The following is an 18,710-nucleotide window of genomic DNA, read 5'->3' on the forward strand; positions in this document are numbered from 1 at the left end:
TTGGCTTACAAGGCATAGGATCAGGAAAGAAATTTACTTCTTAATTCACCTACGCCTAAGCCATCTGAACATTTTGCTTTTACATTAATTATGTCATTTAGAGTAAAAAATTCCCTTTTTCCTGCCTTTTTGTTACTATGAAGGTGCCTCACTTTTTTCCTTTTCCTAACAAACCTGACCTTTTAAAGGTATTAGATAAAAATGGCCCGGGTCTCCTTTTCAGTTTTAATCCAAAACTTCCCTATGCATATATATTGTTAGCACACTATCCTACAGAACTCTCTTAACCAATTTATCTGGCAATATACTAGCTAGCCTACTGTCCAATGAGGGGGGCAACACTTTGCTCTCCCTCTCAGTGAAGATGGGTGTTTAACAGGGAGTCAGCTGTGCTTGTCAGTTGTGTTATGTCAGTAAATATATAGCTGTGTCAAATATTAAAGAACTGAAGCATAAATGACAAGAGAAACAACAGCAGCAGCTAACACTGGCACTTATTCCTGCTAGCCACTGTTCCAAGTACTTCACATGAATTAACTCATATAAGCTTCACAAGAACCTTAGGAACAGGATATATTATTGTCTCTATTTTACAAAGGAAGAAACTGAGCAACTTGCCAAGGCTTGTACAACAATAAATGGTAAAGCAATTTGGCTCCACAACTTAAGAATATAACTATTACACGATGCAGCTTCTCCAGTCTTTGTTTCTTTGAAAACCAAGCTGAAATCTTTGGAAAAACTAGATAAAGAGGAGTCACACAGATTATACAACTACTCAACAATGCCTTGTCAGGTGAAAGCAGTCATAGACAATATGTAACAAATAAGTGTGGCTATGTTCCAAAAGCTGACAAACGACTAGGACAAGATTTGACCCTTATGCTATGGTTTGCAGATTCCTGAGACCCCACACTCCAAGAAAAGGCTTATGTTGAAAGAATGACAAAAGGATGCCCATGTTTTAAGTTAAATAAAATGTCTGTCATGTTTCTTTATATTTCACATGCGCATGAAATCATACTGTATTTGTCTTTATCTGACTCATTTCCATGCTGTTGCAAATAGCAAGATTTCCAATCAGACACACAGACCAGACTGGTGGTAACCAGCAGAGGAGGGGTGGGGGGAGCAGGCACAGTATAATATGTAAAGGAAATAGATTGTATCGTGATGAATGGAAACGAGATTTTTGGTGATCAAGTTATAGTGTATACAGATGTTGAATTATGAAGGTGTGTACACCTGAAATTTATGACATGCTAAAAAGCAAGTTTATCATAACAAAATTTAGAAAAAGGAAGTTTTAAAAGTGTTCAAGTTTGCGTGAGTTTAATATCTGTGTTAACTTACTTTTTCAGTTAAACTCCTGGCGCTAATTGCATCAGATAAGAGGTAAACCCATGTAAAATCTCTGTGCCCTCTTTCCTGCCTTTGTGCTTTTGCCAAAGCCACCTCCTCAACCTGGAACCTTACTTTCCCACTTCCACTTGGATTCCCACTCATCTGGTTAATCTTCAGGAAGTCAAACATTTATAATTACATCTAAAAGCCACGTACTTAAGCAAAACAATGAAAAATACTTAAACTTGAAATCAGGGTTTGCCTCAGAGTTTTACAGTCCCAGCAGTACATGGAAATGCTGGGGTATAATCCAATCCTTTCAAAGAATTTAGGGAGCCTTGGCCCAAGGTAAGAGCAAGTCAGTAGGCCCCTGGTGGGAATTGTTTTCCTGATTCCCAGGTCAATATTCTAATTCAGGAAGAGAGTAGCTTTTTAGATAGATCCAAGCTGCAAGTTTAAGGCCTGAAATAAGACTATGAGGATTACATTTACCATCTCCCCTTCCTCAAGTCACTAGTCAGAAGGAGCAGTTGTGGTCCCCTAATGGTGATCTTGGTATGCAGATTTATGGTGTCCTAATTACCAACAGGGCTGGTCCAGATTTTAGGAATCCTTCTTATCTCATCCCCATTCAAGAATACAAGATAAGTGTTCAAATGATCTCCTAGCATCTTTTTAAAACACCACTCACGGGTTTCAGCGATGGAGTGACAAGACTAGTATGGGGAAGAGTTGGAATGAGAGGTAGCCAAATTCACACTCTAAACAGAGCTACTGCAATAGGTTCCTGTTCTGGGGCTTAGATTCCAGTTGCATCATTTAACACTGTCAGCATCATGGCTTTAATCATCTTAATCCATAAAATAAATGCAGGAAACACACAAAAGGTCTATCCTTCAGTTTAACAGAGGAAAACTTTGCTAACAAAAAATAGCTTTTGTAGCTATTGATTCCCCTTTACCCCTCTCTAAAATCATCTTCAATTAACAGAGACACTAAGCAACCCATATAGTTCACAGCTAATATAGTACTTTAACCTTCCTGGCAGCTACCTACAAAAGCTAAGAGCCATAGCTGTAAGAAAATTAAGAAATTAAGGAAGAAGCACATATTTCACTACTCAATATAACTAAGAATAAGAATTCATTGAGCAAGAAGGCATAGTTACCGTTGACACAGGAGATATCAAGGTGAATTAAAACAGTCCCTACCCTTGAGGGGGATTACAATGTAGTCAAAGGATACAAACAAGAGGCCAACCTCAGTGTCAAATGGGTTGGGCTGACTGTGGGTCCTCACCAGCACCCGTAAGACTCAAGTGAAGGCACGCACAGAAAGATTAATAAAGGTTTTATTTACAAAAGGGGAAATGAAGAAATGAATAATAACTCAGGGAGAAAGAGAAACTGGTGAAAGCATCCTACCACTTCTGCTCAGCTGGAACCCTAATAATACTCTGAAAGCCAGCAAAAAACCAAGGACCCCTAAGGCCCACATGTCTGGTTATATAGCAAACCTTGCTGCTTAAATCCACTCTCAGTTCCCAGCAATCCTCTCTTTGTGGGTGATGACATTATGGGATTTGTAATCCTTGGTGTCTTGGATCTCTGATCTGGAGGAGGGTCCATAAACCAATCTGTGGAATTTGTTCAGGACACCCTTACCCCTCAATAGAATGGCGATAGATAGAAGTGCCAAGAGGTATGCAAATCTCAGAAGGAGCCATCAATCACTTCAATTTCAAGCTAGCAGATTAAAACATTCAGGTAAGGGACACTTGTAACAAACAGAGAAATCCTTAGGGAAAGAACTCCAGTGAGACCTATGGAAAGAATAGGGTGTTATCTGCTTATCCATACCCAGGCTAAGCCAGACCTACTTGGAAACTTTACCAAGAATTATACCAGGTTACCAAAGAAATACTTATGTAAAATACAGAACAGTGGACACTGGAAGCAGGGCAGTAGGTAGCAACTGATATTGACTTAGGTCTGTGGCAGGAAGCCTAAGCAAAACCCAGGACCAGGCTGAACCTGGGGATTTTCCTCATTTCCATCACCCACTAGAATGTCCCAGCTCTCCGGCACCTCACCTGCACAGATGGACCCTGGAGAGAGGATTACTCTCACAGTGTATGCCGGTGTAGGTATAACCACACTGTAGGAGCACATGGCCCGAAGGAAGCCATCAACCCTTCACCCATCAGCTGCTCACTCAGTCCTGAATCAAAGACTCCAGTCCCCATCCTTCCTTTACTCAATGTGACTTTGGAGTAAACAACTCAAGTGCTGAGTTCCTTCATTTCTGTGAATGCTGGGACTTCCAAGGAGACTGGGACTGGATCTGGGACCTCGGAGATCTAAAAGTCGACGCATACAAACACTAAACCAATGCCCCGTAGAATAAAAAAAATACACATAAATGAGCAAATGAGCGGTAGGGGCTTTGGGACCGTTTTGTCGACGGGAATCGGAGCCACCACGCAGCCCGCCCCAAGGTCACTCCAGGTGTGTCACTGGAGTGGACGAGCGGAACGCTCAAGTCACCCGAATGCCATTCCCAGGCCCTTTCTCCTGACGCCGCGTAAAGACCAGCAGCGCCGAGACGAGCAGCGCGAAGGGTCCACGTCCCAGAGGGGGAAGGACGACGCCCACGTCAGGGTCGCGAGAGGGGGCGGGAGAGAGACCTTACCTTCTTAGCTCGAGTCCGGCCCCCGGCGCCTGCCTCTCAGAACCTTACTCCGTCACCCCCACAAGACTCTCCGGAGCCCCCTCCACTTCTGCCCTGCTTGACGTGTCCACCACCGCCACCTAGGCCAGGCGCTTCCCGCCCCTGCCCCGCCCCCTGCCTCACTAGCCAATCCCTAAGCAGGATTTCCAAGCCCCCGCAGGTTACGTCGCCTCAGCGGGCCCGAGGGGGTCTACGTCACGCGCCGCGCGTGCCCGAGAGGCCCTACGTCACGCGCCGCGCGTGCCCGAGAGGCCCTCCCCTTTGCCTTTTCCCCACCTTCTCCCGGGGGGCGGGGAGGCGGCTGCTCGCGGCCAAGCAGCCTTGCGGGAGTTCGTCCTGCCGGAAAGCAGCCCGCCGCCACGGCATTTCACGACGTGGCCGTGAAAGACCCTGGAAACACTCGGACTTCCTTCCCGCAGCCGGGTGGAACCCTGCGCGATGTTCGGTGCGGGCGACGAGGATGACACTGATTTTCTCTCGCCCAGTGGCGGGTGAGTGATCGAGAAGCTTGGGCTGGAGAGCTGGGCAGGTAGTTGGAGGGGGCTCGATTGATTCTCGACCTCTCCGCAACTTCCGGGTCCGGATCCTGACAACAATCCGGTGCTCTCCATCCCTCGGAATCCAGGCACAGCTCGAAAGTGTTGAGTCTGACACTGGATTCTGGACCTGGCATCTCCCTTACACACACTGGGACCCTGGTGTTCACCGTTTGCTTTCTGGGTCATAATTTGTCCTGTGAAATGGGGGTGATTATTAACGGGAATCTCTGAGTTTTTATAGGAGTTTTTATTGTAGTCACTGGGATCGATATAAGACTTTTCTGCGTAGACAAGCGGTAACGCAGAGAATCATCATTCCTCACGGCCCAGATCGAAAACTAGAACTTTCCCTTCTCCCACGACCACTCTTCTCTGTCTAGCGCCTGGCACTGTTACCGGCACATAGTGAGTGCGCAGGAGGAGCTTGTTCAATGAATAACCACCATGAACTCGGCTGCATGGAAGTTGCACGCTAATGCTCAACTTAAAAAACCAAGGTCTCCATTCCTTGCCCCCAGCCATATAGAGTGACTTGGGATACAACTCATACAGGAGCAGGACTTTGTTTTATTCAGTAATCAGCTTAGTCTTTTCCCTTGTGTTGTTAGAGGACAGCTAGACTCCCTTCTGTGTGTGAGTTGCCAAGGTCTGATGCTTGAAGAATCTTTCACTGAACGTTTGTTTAGGAATGACAAATATGCCAACATATGCCCATCATTCAGGTAAAGTCTTAAGATTTACAAAGATGACTAAGCTATTGTGCCTGCCCTCAGGTGGCTTCCAGTCTTGTTGGAGAGTTCACTACATGGATGACCATCTAATGATACTGGTTATCTTTTGGTCTTACATGGGATCTTTTCACACTGAGATTGATTGGTTACCTACTTTGAAGTCCTTTTTTTTTTTTTTTTTTTTAAGATTTATTCATTTGTACATACAGAACTGGGGTACAGGCCAGAGGCTCAGGGGCGGTGAGAGGCTTCACCAGAGACAGAGCTGGGAGCAGAACAGGCAGATCGACGAAGTACACTGCTGAGGGGAGCAGCGGGCTGGTCTGGAGAGGTCTGTCACCATGTGGTCACCTCCGGGGGCAGGCCAGGATCGAACTCATGCAGAAGTGGCTTTAGCTTCTCAGTGCAGTGCTTTAACCCGCTGCGCCACCAGGGAGGGCCTGAAGTCCTTTTTACTTTTATCACCCTATGTCACCCTTGCCCCCACTTAGTTCTACTTTGGGTTCTTTTCAGTTGCTTGAGTTTCTTAGAGTTAAGACGTGCTTTAGTTCCTTTTTTCCCTGTTCCTCCCAAAATATTCACTAAAATTTCCACAAAGACTGTGCCTTTGATGTCCATGTTTTTTTCTTCTAAGCTTATTATGCATATGCATGTACCTTTTAAAAGTTTTCAAGATGTGCTTTAAATTCGCATTCTTTACTAGGTCAAAATGTCAACATTTGGAGGAAGTATGTAAAGGGATTTTATCACTCCCAAATTCCATGCAACAAGCAGTCCACTGAAAAGACAGTGGAGATAACAGTTATGCACTCTTCCAGATTCCTGACCTGAGATAAATTCTTGGTGGCTCAATTGCTGCGGTCTGGATAGCAGGCTCATAAAGGATCCTCACTTTTAGCTCTAGGCATGTGACAACGCACCTTTTCATACACAATAGCAAGTTGAATGAAAAAAGCCTCAGTGAACAAGGTTCTACAGGTAATTTTTTTTTACCCCAGTAATAACCATGAAAACCAAGTCAAATTTATGATTGAGAATGTAGGAAGTTTGACTGACATTCTCTGATTCAGCTACTTTGGTTTTCTTAAAGGAAGTACCGCATATGACAGTGAACATTGTGTCTGCTTTTCAGTTCCTCTTTTACAACTGTAATTTCCTTTAAATATACTTGTTTATTAATTTTTAAGCATCTTGTCTTAAACATGTAAATATATGACTTACTAAATTCCACTTAAGGTAGTCAGATTTACCAGAGGTGGGAGTATTAGTGCCTTCCAAATTTCCAGGTCTCTTAAAATTCATGGTTAACCTAAAAGTAGTAATTAGGAGACTTAAACGTTTTATTTATTTTAATCCCCCCCACCATTGTGACTTTGAAATGGAGAAATGTGTAAATGCCTATGAATTGCATGGCTTCAGTGAATACAGATAGGAATGAAGTGCAGTTCCTGCCCCTAAGAAACTTCCAGTCAGTGTTAGAATAAAATTAATTCAGTAATCATAATCACAAAGCATTTTTAAGGGATGTTTTATGTGTGTGTGCGTATGTGTGTGTATATATATATATTGTATATATATATTTGTGTTTTAGACTATGTAAAATGTTTGTGTAGGCAAATCTCATTAGTACAATAATGACAAATCAGTGTAGAAGGTAGAAGAAAAATCAATCTGGAACTGATTATTAGAGGCATTTTAGTTTCTGTAAAAGATGTAAAAGCTTAGATTCTAATGTTGATTCAGCTCTCCATTAGGAATGTGACTTTGGACAAATCACTCCCCATTCTTTGACTTCCACAAGCCAGTCTCTTAAATAATGGGGTTTACCCTTGATGATCTGTTAGATCTTCCCAAGATCTATGGTTTGTGTTTATTAGTATCAGTTTATAGTTGCGGGTCAGTTTGTGCACTGATTACTTACTTTCTTTCTTAGAGGGGTAACTGAGTTGAATTGACATTTTAAGGGAGTAGGATGTGTGCTTATGTTTATGAAACATGCACTACTTATTCAGTGCTAGGCACTGTACTGATATCTATACATTGCAGTATTTACTTCTCTATACTGTGCAATGTGAAATTAAGATACAGAGAGACAAGTTGCCCAACATCATACGGCTAGAAAGTAAAAGAGCCTGGTTTTGAAATCAGGCAGATTCCCACCACACCTCCCTTATGTGCTGTTTTTACTATTATTATAGGGTAAATGTTTGATGCTATGGTTTATAAAAGAATTACTTCAATAGCAATTACTTCAATAGCAAAAGAATCCCTCATTAAAATTAAAACTGATATACCATAAATATAGGTGGTAGTGTCTTTGATGAAAAAAGTAGTATGAAACTAAGGTTAGGTAAACAATGCATTACCTATCATTTATTGTTTAAATGTAAATAATGCTACAATGACTTTTCCCATACAGACTCAGGTCCTTCCCTGCTAATGTAGTTAAGGACACTATATACACTTGGGACACTTAGAATTGGAAACATGGGGCCTCCCTGAGGGCACAATGGGTGAAGTCTCAGCACCATGAAAAATTTGCAGCCATTGTAGCATGAGTTTGATCCCCCGCCAGGGAGCTGACCCACATGGCGCAGCATATCACCCCTATCTTCCTGCTGCTCCCCTCAGTGGTGTATTTCAATGGATCTACCTGTTCTGCTCCCCACTCTTTCTCTGGTGAATCTTCTCACCCTTCCCCGCCCCACCCCATAACCTCTGGCTTGCATCCCAGTTCTTATATATATAAATAAATGAATCTTTAAAAAGAAATGAAAAACTGTAGGGCCTTCCTGGTGGCGCAGCGGGTTGAAGCACAGTATTAAAGAGGCTAAAGCCACTTCAGCATGAGTTTGATTCCCGCCCTGGAGATGATGATTCACATGGCGTAGCAGACCACTCCTGATCCGCCCACTGCTCCCCTCAGCACTGTACCTTGTCGATCTGCCTGTTCTGCTCCCCACTCTGTCTCTGGTGAAGCCTCTCACCGTCCCTGCACCTCTGGCCTGTACCCTGGTTCTATATGCATAAATAAATAAATACTGAAAAAAAAAAGGAAAAATGTAATAATTTATAAGAAATTAATGCCTTTAAGGCTATATAGAGTTCATTTAAAGATATTAATAATATGAAATAAGATTTTGGCTAACCTTTTTTTTGGATTGATTTTGGTATATATGGGAACTTAGCACAAGTTTGACACATAGTGCTTAGATGAGTTGAAGTGTAGATCTTTATGAAAACTTCTAGGGAGGTCATCTAACCTAGACTTCCAGAAGAGAGGATTCACACGAAGAATGTTTCAGGCAGAGGAAACAGCGTCTTTGAAGCCTGAAGATTCAAAAGAGCTTGCCTAATTTGAGACACTGAAAACTCCTCATTGCAGAGACAAGGCCAGATAGGAAGCTGGGGAAGTGTGCAGAAGCGAGGTTTTTGAAGAACCTTGTGATGCTGTACAGTTTGGATTTTTCCCTTGGTAATATTGAGGCATTGAGAGGTTTTTCTTTTTTTTTAAAGATTTATTTATTTATGTGTACAGAACTCAGGTACAGACTGGGGTACAGAGGTGTGTGTGGGGTGAGAGAATTCACCAGAAACTGAGTGGGGAGCAGCAGCGGGTCAGGAGAGATCTGTCATGCCATGTGAGTCACCTCCCTGGCCAGGGATTGAACTCATGGTGGCTGTAATAGGTTCATAGTGCTGTCCTTTAAATCCATTGCACCACCAGGGAGGGCCCATTGTTGAAAGTTTTAAGAAGGAAAGAGACTTGGTCAAATTTGACTTTTAGAAAGGTCACTGGGTCTAGTGGGGAGAAAGGATAAGAAGTGGCAAAACCCCAGAAGGGATGCTGGTCAGGAGATTGTAGTAGTCATTCAAGCTAGATAGATAAGATGGTTATCAGTGATTGGCCCCATCACGGTTTGTTGGGGGGGCAGAACAGGCAGGGTCTTAAGGTGGGAGTGGCGTCAGCAAGCGGAGATTCCTAAAGGGGAGTTGGGAGCAAGTCTTCCTGTTCTGGTCTCAGCAGAAGTTTATTTTATACATTACAAGTAGGCAGTGGAAATAACATCAGCACATGAATTGGGCTGAGAGATCACAGTCATCTTTTTTTTTCCTAAGAACAGTTTGGGGTCGTATTAACTTTCAGCTGAGATTATAACATTATTCTTAAAATCAGTCTATTAAAGTTAAGACAGGTACATAAATTCATAAAATTTAAGACCAACATTGTTATATTTACCACAGTGATGATTAGCTAAAATAAAGTCCCTTACACCCTAATTACTACTTAATGACCTTCACTGTCATTGAGACATTTTAGAGGGTAAAGGAAAGTTGAGGGTTAGGGTGGAGGCTAGAGTGGAGATGTGAAAGGGTAAAGTAAGGTCATGGGCTAGGGTGGAGGAGTTTTCTTGTAGATAAAGAAGATAGTAAGGGAGATAGTAAGATTCCTCATTTAAAAACTAAGCAATAGAAAGCTTAAGTGAGTAGAGTGATAAGATTTGGGTTCTCCTCTGGACTGTAAAAGAACTCTGATTTTTTTTTCAATTTTATAATAGTTTGTTTTTACATATTTTTGTGCATTTTTCCATCTCAGTTGCAATCCCCCTGGTTTCCAATCACCAAATCACTCATGTGCCATCACCATAGTCCAGTGCATTTCTCTTTCCCCACTGTTTCTGATCCCATTCCTCACTCTACCCCCACAAAATATCTCATTATCATTTTCTCGCCTGTTCCATTATATTCCTGCTACGAGAGAAACCATCTGGTATTTTTCCTTTTCTTTCTGGCTTATTTCACTAAGAATGATCTTTTCCAGCTCCATCCATGTTTCTGCAAAAGACATGTGTTTCTTTTGGTTGCTGAATAATATTCCATTGTGTATATGTACCATATCTTTAATCCAGTCATCCATTTTTGGGCATTTGGGCTGTTTCCATGTCTTTCCAGTTGTGAATAAAGCAGCAATAAACATGGGGGTGCAGGTATCTTTCTGAATCAGTGTTTTTGTGTCTTTTGGGTAGATACCTAGGAGTGGGATTGCTGGGTCATAGGAAAGCTCCATGTTTAGCAGTTTGAGAAACCTTCAAACAGTTTTTCATAGTGGTTGTACTAGTTAGCATTCCAACAAACTCTGATTATTTTTTAACATGTTCTAGTACTGCCTTGTCTTACGATATTGATTTTGTTATAACAGCCAATTGTTTTTATTAGTCAGCCAGTTGTAATATTATTTTTGATTTCAAGAGGAATTTCCCATCCTGGGGCAGCGCTTGCTTGCCTGGGCAGGCAGCGCCTTATGAGGCTAAGGCAATCCAGTAGTAAGCTGATGGTTGCTCCAGAATATTTTAATGATTATACAAAAAAGGGAGGTCATAACATAAGTTAGCATGGAAATTCTGATTTTTCAGAGCATTTCCCCTCCATTCAGATTTTGTCTGGAGACAGAATTTGCATATTCTGTGTCAGATGGTCTCCTGAGCAGGGGAAGTTGCAAAGTGGATGGGGAGAAGTAAATAGACCTGAGAAATATTCAGCAGTTAAAATGGATTTGGGAATTAGCCATGGACATTGGGGAGAAAGTCAAGGTAGCTCAGACTTCAGATTTAATGGTAGATGTTTGCAGTGAGTTTATACACTAGATCTGAGACTGTTCCGAGAAAGTCCTGCCTACTAGGTTGGCACTTGACTGGCATCTGGGAACTTGATTGGTAAAGTTTCACACACTGATACAAAGCTTTCTGTAAGAGATAAGAGTAGCTCATTGTATCTAAACTATTTGTACAAATAATATGGCTTATACTGAATAGCTGTTTTTCCTTTGGGAGTATTTAGTACATGCTGGAAGTTTTTTTTTAAAAGATTTATTTATTCATACAGACTGGGATACAAGCCATAGGTGCAGGGCGGTAAGAGGCTTCACCAGAGACAGTGGGGAGCAGAACAGGCAGACTGACAAAGTACACTGCTGAGTGGAGCAGTGGGCGGGTCAGGGGAGCACATGCCACATCATGTGGGTCTCCTCTGAGGAGGGGATCAAAGTCATGCTGAAGTGGCTTTCACTTCTTAGTGCTGTGCTTTAACCCACTGCGCCACCAGGGAGGGCCTGTTCTGGAAGATTTTAATGTGTCTAGCCCCTAACAAAGAAAAAATCTTGGATATTGAATCTCTAGGATGTTCCCTGACAGATCATACTTCACTCACCACAGTTCGTTGCAGGAGGAATTAGGCATGTCCTGTGCAGTTCCATTGGGAGAGGAACCTTGGAAGCTTCCTTCTGGTTTCCTCTGATCTTTGCCCCATGCTCCAGTGTTCCCTTTGCTGATTTTGCTGTCATCCTTTCATTGCAGTAGGTCTTGGCTGTGAGTACGACTAGATGCTGAGTCCAGTGAGCCCTTCTAGTGAGTCACTGGATCTAGGGACCCAGATACAATATGTTACTCACTGAAAAGAGGAAACACAAGGGGAAGAACAGGTTTTCACCTGCGAGTAGAGGATATGATGGCTTGGCCACTGGCAGTTGTGTTGTCTGCGGAGTATCTGCAGAATGTGCCTAATTGCCTGTGGAATATGCCTCATTCACAGGAGCAAACCCTGAGCTGAGAAGACACATTTGAGCGTCAGCTTTTGGGTAGCACTTGTTATTAATATTAAGGTAAATAATTGAGGCTGCCAAGGCAGAAAGAATGTGCCATTTTGGGGACATGGACATTTAAAAGATAGACCTGAGTAAATTAGGAGTGGGATAGAGGGGCATCCCATTAGAATTTACTGATGTCTTATTTGGGCTAGCCCCTCTTCCCACCTCGGTAGGGCTTCTGAAGGTATTTCAAGGAAAGAGTTTGTTTGAAGACAAAGTAGTTATCTTATTTGGCCTTCATGCCGAACAAATAAGGACTATTTAGTAACAAAAGACTGCTGTTGGTGACCTTAGCTAGAGCAGTTTCAGTGGAATGGTTGGGACATAGGAACCATTGCAAAGGAGATGAAAGAATGTTTCTGTTTCCTTCCTTGTGATAGATAAGACCATGTATGGTGGCGTGAGTTTACAGTACAGTTTTATTTCAGGTTAGTCAACTAGTAGTGGTTAAGAATTTACAGTTTAAAAATAACCAGTGGCAGCATCTGGACCAGTCATTTCAATTTACAGAAGCTGAAACTGAGGTCCATAAGGGAAATGACCAAAGCCCTGTGAAGGATAAGTCAACTGATGCTGTTCAGAGCAGAAAGTCAGTCATGATTTCAAAGACACATAGCTGCTGCTTCCAGTATTGAACAGTAGGCGATATGATCAAAGATATATTTATACAAGATTGAGGTGAACAGCTTTTATGATGGTTCCAGGTTTGAGCAATGTCAAATGAAATTCCTTTTCCTCTTCTGTTGACAGTGCCAGATTGGCTTCTCTTTTTGGACTGGATCAGGCAGCTGCTGGCCATGGAAATGAATTCTTCCAGTTTACAGCCCCAAAGCAGCCTAAGAAAGGCCAGGGAACGGCACCAGCAGGTAAGAGGTTAGACTGAGGTTGTTATCAAGTTACTACAGTTGAATGGTTGTAATATATACCATATGGCCCATAAAGTCTAAAATATTTATGACTTGGCCCTTTATAGAAATTTGTTTGCGACCCCTGCTCTAACTTTACCTGTCACTTTGGACAGTTTTGCCACATGTGGGTGCTGGTCCTGTTCTGCAGGTCATAGCCTGGGCAGATTTCTAGTAAGCTCTGCCTTTATATTTTCCTGGTACAACACACACAAAGAAGTATCAGTAGTGTGCTTCTTTTTGATTTTAAAATGTTTGAGTTAGTGGGTGTGAATAACCATACGAAATTTAACTTTATTTTTAAAAAAATCAGAAAATAGCAACTACCATGAAATCATTATACTTTTATTATTAGTTTGTATAATGTTTTTTTATACATCATTTTGTATACATTTTTTCATCTCAATTGTAATCCCCATGTGTTTCCCATCACCAAGTCACCCATGTGCCATCACCATACTTTTACTATTTTTAAAAAGATTTTTATTTATGCATGCAGAACTGGGGTACAGGTCAGAGGTGCAGGGGCGGTGAGAGGATTCATCAGAGATAGAGAGGGAGCAGAACAGGCCGACTGATGAAGTACATTGCTGAGGGGAGCAGCAGGCAGGTTAGGAGAGGTCTGCCGCACCATGTGGATCACCTCCGGGGCCAGGAATCTAACTCACACTGAAGCGGCTGCAGTGCTGTGTCCTAACCTGCCCCGGAGGTGACCACATGGTGTGGCAGACCTCTCCTGACCCGCCCGCTGCTCCCCTCAGCAGTGTACTTCGTCAGTCGGCCTGTTCTGCTCCCCACTCTGTCTCTGGTGAAGCCTCTCACCGCCCCTGAGCCTCTGGCCTGTATCCCAGTTCTGTATGCACAAATAAATAAATCTTTTTTTAAAAAAAAAAGTAAAATCCACAACTCTGCACAATTTCTTATTTGATTAAAAAAAAGTTCAGGAAACCAAGTGTCACATAAAAATGAACAGTATGGAAGTGTCAAACTCTGTGTTTATAAGGACAGTGAGCACAAGGAACAGTACAATATCTGCAGACAACGTGAGTCCTATCTCACTGAGAATGTTTCCTACTGAATAGGTCAAATGACAGCTACTAGCTATTAATGTCAGGAAGATAACATATGAAATGAGCATTAGAAATTCCCAGAAGTGAGAGGCAAGAATTAGCAATGAATGAAAAATTATTTCAGAAATGAGGACTAAGCTAGAAGGAACTCAGGCATGAAGAGACAAAATAGGCTCTGCCTTAGGAAACAGAAGGTTAACAGGAAGAAATTTTTTTTTAAGTGATAAAAAAGATTGAAAAGAAAGTGACAAATAATAAAGGTGTCAAAGAAGATTCAATATCAGAAAAATATATATTCCTGAAACTGAAAACAAAAGCAGGAGGAAATGAACCAATACTAAAGGCTGTCATTCAAGAAAACTGTGTGTGCGGAAAAAAAAATTAGAAATTGCATATTAGAAGAAGCTCATGATTTGGGAATTCAAGAATGAGAACATACTGATTTCAAAAAGACAGGAAGGCTGTGCCAGTGAGACGATCACATGAGTGTGGTGCCTGACCGCCCTATCCTTCTGGCATATCCTTGAACACTCCTGTCTTCCAGGATAAGGCAGGGAGCAAGGAGTGCACTGGGAGACGTTTTCTACTGTGTATATGTAGTCTGTTACTAAAAAAATTAATACTGTTAAAAAGCAAAATTCAGTATCTCATTGGTTTTTAATATCTCACTGGTTTTCTTCAAAACTCACAAACCTGCAACAACCCCATGTAGCAGATAGCAAGGAGCTCTGAGGAGCTGTAGAAGCCTGTAGCAGAAGGGGTAGGGAAGAAGAAAGACACTAGGCAACAGAGCAGGCTGATCAGTGTGAGATTCCCCTGCTTCAGGGAGGGTAGGTCGGTTGGCCACTACCCGCTGCTGATGAGGCAGTACTCGATTGGCTTGACACCCCGTTTTCGGGAGAGGCAAAATGAAGGTAAATCTCAGTCTGGCGTGAAGGGTTGGGGTGGCGACAGGGCTTAAGATGAAAACCTTCATTTGGGGGCGGCTTGTTGCCTAACTTTTAACAATACAAAAAAATATATATGGATACTTTCGAAACAAGGCTTTGGTTGCCTAGTTTCCTCATCCCCAGGCAAGGTCATACTGATGACCGGTCATACTCTGATGACCGATAACAGTCAAGAAAGTGTTTATCATGAAAGCACAAGAAGAATTTTGAAACTGGTTTAATGGTTAGAAGTCAGTTTGCAGTCCAGAGTAACAGCTTTCTTTTCTTCATTCAGGAAATCAGGCTGCACCGAAAGCCACGCCCGCCACAGCAGGCACTTCCACAGTCCTGGTTGCAACAGCAGTGCACGCTTACCTGTAGTAAGTGGTGGACAGGGGATGCTTTTCAGTAAACTCAGATCCCGTGTCCAGTAAGCCTTTGTTCTTTGCAAAATGGCCACTCAGTCCTTTCATAGACAAGTATCAGTAATGCTTTTTAGCATTTCATTTATTCACAGTTCTGTACATAAAGTTTTGAGGAGCCATTATCATCTCTGTTGGAAAGTTCTTACCCCTCAACTCCTTCCTACCTTTTTTAGTGCTCAAAGAAAGCTACTCCACTGAGATAGCATGACAATAGATGTTTCTAGAATGAAGAAGTTGTAAAAGCTTTATTATAAACTGCTCACCTTCAGTGCCTTTCTGTAGGCTAAACTACTTCCCCTCTTCTATATGGCAGAAAAGGAAGCTGGTTGTTTAATTTAAGGAAGTGTTAATGTGTGTTGTTTTTCTTGCTTCTCAAGCACAAACGGTCAATATTTAAAGCAGGGCAAGTTTGGTGCTGCAGTCCTGGGGAATCACACAGCCAGAGAGGTAAGAATTGGCTCTTTGTTCCATGTATATTCAATCATATTAATGAGCTGGTTTTCATTTGGCTTGCCCAATGCCTCATGTATCAGATGACTGAAATTATTGCATTTAATGTGATTTTTCTGATGTTAGGTATATAGTACCTCTTAGAACTGCATTTTATTACTGTGCATTAAAACATCCAGCCACTCAGAATCTCTAAGCTTGATCTTTGTGATAAGGCCCTCACTTAAGAATCTGGCAAATTTTAGAGTAAACCATTTATCAAGGACAGCCCTTTCTTAGGTAAAGTTGAGACTTATTGTATCTCTGTACCTGCCTAATGACCAGGGTTTAGCCTTCAAAAGTTTGATTATAAAACATGCAATGGATCACACAGTATTGTATGATTTGGGTAAAAAAAATATGGCTAGAAACATCAAGACTGGAAATCTTGCTTCAAATTCTATTCCAGAAGGTTTGAACATTGTAGGAATCAATACAAGACATTATAAAATTTCAGAGTCCAGAGAGCGTGAAGTTCATACTTCTCAGAGACTTTTTAGTCACAGAAGTAAGATGATCATCCAAGTGCTAAGTAGGAGACAGCACTCACTGGTATTCAAGGAGATAAACAAAAAACTTAGTTATGGAAAATTGGAAAGCTATAAAAATAGTAAAATTAGGCCCCCCCTGGCGGCACAGCGGGTTAAAGCACAGCACTAAGAAGCTAAAGCCACTTCCGCATGAGTTCAATTCCCACCTGCCCGGAAAGTGACCGCATGGCGTGGCAGACCTCTCCTGACCTGCCCGCTGCTCCCCTCAGCAGTGTGCTTCGTCAATCTGCCTGTTCTGCTCCCCACTCTGTCTCTGGTGAATCTTCTCGCAGCCCCTGAGCCTCTGGCCTGTACCCCAGTTCTGTAAGCACAAATAAATAAATCTTTAAAAAAAAATAGTAAAATTAGAATAACAAACCTTCAAATATCCATTACTAGGGTTTAACAGTTATTAATCTTACTTCATCTGAACCCCAGTCTGTCCTCTTCCCCTACTCATATTATTTTGCTTGAATTCCAGCATGCAATCTTAGCTGGAAATATTTCAGCATGTGTTTTTAGAAGATAAATTTTAACATAGCCATTATGCAGTGATCACATCTTAAAAACCCCGCAGTACTTCTTTAATCTAATTTACTATTAGTGTTCCAATTTCCTTGATCATTTAAACATGTTTTTCACAATTTATATCAGTCAGTATTGCATTTGGTCACTCTGTCCCTTACTTAAATCTTTCATTTCCTTTCCAATAGAAAATAATGTGGTTTTGTCTCATTTTGTTATGCAACCAACTATCTTTGGTTATTATCTAGACTTATAGGTTCATTAAAACTTTACAAATCTGGTATTGGGACTTCTGCAGATAAATTGTAAAAATTATATATATTAAAATTCATTGGACAGTTGTGGAAATGGGGGCTAGATGAACTAAAGTTTCACTAAGATGAGCCAGTGAGCTGAGTATTTCCTACCTTTGAACTTGTGAGTGCGTAGGAGTAAACTGAGCATCAGATATGGCACAGGCAGAGACTTCTGGGGCAGAAACCTAGAGAAGCTTCAAACAGAAAATTGGTTTTCCCCCAGGGGACATTTACCCACGTAGTTCCCCCTCCCCTCATGGGACTGTGCCAGAAAAGCAAAGAGCAACTTTTATGGTCTTCATTACTTCCCCACAATCCAGTTCTAATTCTTTACTTCTTTGCCAACATTTCATTATCTACCCTCCCCTCCCCCCTTTTTAAATTATTGCCAACTTAGTAGGTGTGAAGTGGTATCTTATTGTGGTTTTACTTACCATTACCCTAATGACTAAGAGCGCTATACAGATGCTTGTTGACCATTTGTATAGCTCTTACTTAGCCCTCGTTTATTTACCAACAAAATGAAGACATTGCTAATTACATTAAAGACTAAGGCTAAAATGAGAAGAGATTAAAATGGCTAGTGAAAAGATACCAATTAAAGTACAAGCTTTAAGGAATGAACTCTGAGTTTTGATTTTTAAGCCTGTGTGGAACATAACCCCCAACATCTTATTGCTGAGTTTGCACTGCCTTTTAACTTTCTATTCTTTTTTTTTTCCCCTGCTCATCTTTGCTTGAGTACAGTATCGGATTCTTCTCTATATCAGTCAACAACAGCCAGTTACTGTTGCCAAGATTCATCTGAACTTTGAACTAATGGTAAGGTTCCCCATATTGGAATCCTTGCTTCTTTGAGATTGGTTTATTGTGAAAATGGAGTCCTGGGTGTCCATGTGGCTATCTTAACAGAGCCTCTCAAAATAGTCTTTGCCTTCCTGGAAAATGGACTAAGAGGGTATTGGTGGAGGCTGGGAGGGGCCTTTCTTTGGTTCCAGTCCAGGCAAGGCCCTTCTCTGTGCGTTTAGGCAGGTCTCCCTGCTGTGCCGCCTGTAGTTGATCATTCTAACATCTCTCTCCCCAGGCTCGGCCCAATAACTATAGCACCTTTTATGATGACCAGAGACGGAACTGGTCCATCATGTTTGAGTCAGAAAAGGCGGCTGTGGAATTCAATAAACAGGTAATATCATCTTAATCTTCCTTGGAAAAGCTGAACGTATGTCTGGATTTCCATGATACTCAGAAAATATGTGGAAAATTCAAACAGCTGTATTTTGTTAGTGACAAGTAGAAAAAAATACTACTAAGTTGGTCACTTGAACCTCTTGTATTTCAGGGAAATAATAGTAATACTGAAATTGCTTGCAAGTGAGACTAACAGAAAAAAAAAAAGAGTGTAAACTTACTTTTAAAATACTTTACCATTCCATAAATTCTCTTAAAGTATAAATGAAAACTATCTTTAAAAAATGGTGTTTTGGGACCCTCCCTAGTGGTGCAGTGGGTTAAAGCGCAGTACTGTGAAGCTAGCTGGAGCTACTTCAGCACATG

At 41.7% G+C, this 18,710-nt stretch overlaps 2 protein-coding genes across 3 annotated transcripts in view; one reads left to right on the forward strand and one right to left on the reverse strand.

Annotated features, from left to right (window-relative positions):
* The window catches only part of SLC31A1 (solute carrier family 31 (copper transporter), member 1), a 33,770-nt gene extending 29,611 nt beyond the window's left edge, over positions 1 to 4,159 (reverse strand). Inside the window, exon 1 of the mRNA XM_004677421.2 lies at positions 4,036 to 4,159. The gene's annotated coding sequence lies outside the window, so the exon portion shown is untranslated. The remainder of the gene's footprint in view (positions 1 to 4,035) is intronic.
* Positions 4,160 to 4,400: 241 nt separating this feature from the next.
* FKBP15 (FK506 binding protein 15, 133kDa) overlaps positions 4,401 to 18,710 on the forward strand; it is a 45,344-nt gene continuing 31,034 nt past the window's right edge. The window contains exons 1-6 of one of the 2 annotated variants that reach the window (XM_004677422.2): positions 4,401 to 4,565; positions 12,738 to 12,853; positions 15,187 to 15,271; positions 15,694 to 15,763; positions 17,904 to 17,978; positions 18,241 to 18,339. In XM_004677422.2, the coding sequence (XP_004677479.1) occupies positions 4,513 to 4,565; positions 12,738 to 12,853; positions 15,187 to 15,271; positions 15,694 to 15,763; positions 17,904 to 17,978; positions 18,241 to 18,339 (498 nt within the window). In that variant the 5' untranslated portion in view covers positions 4,401 to 4,512. The remainder of the gene's footprint in view (positions 4,566 to 12,737; positions 12,854 to 15,186; positions 15,272 to 15,693; positions 15,764 to 17,903; positions 17,979 to 18,240; positions 18,340 to 18,710) is intronic. The other variant, XM_012721489.1, reaches the window with a different exon arrangement.

The sequence above is a fragment of the Condylura cristata genome, unplaced genomic scaffold (assembly GCF_000260355.1).
Source record: "Condylura cristata isolate star-nosed mole 26May11 unplaced genomic scaffold, ConCri1.0 scaffold00006, whole genome shotgun sequence".
Classification (NCBI taxonomy): Eukaryota; Metazoa; Chordata; class Mammalia; order Eulipotyphla; family Talpidae; genus Condylura; species Condylura cristata.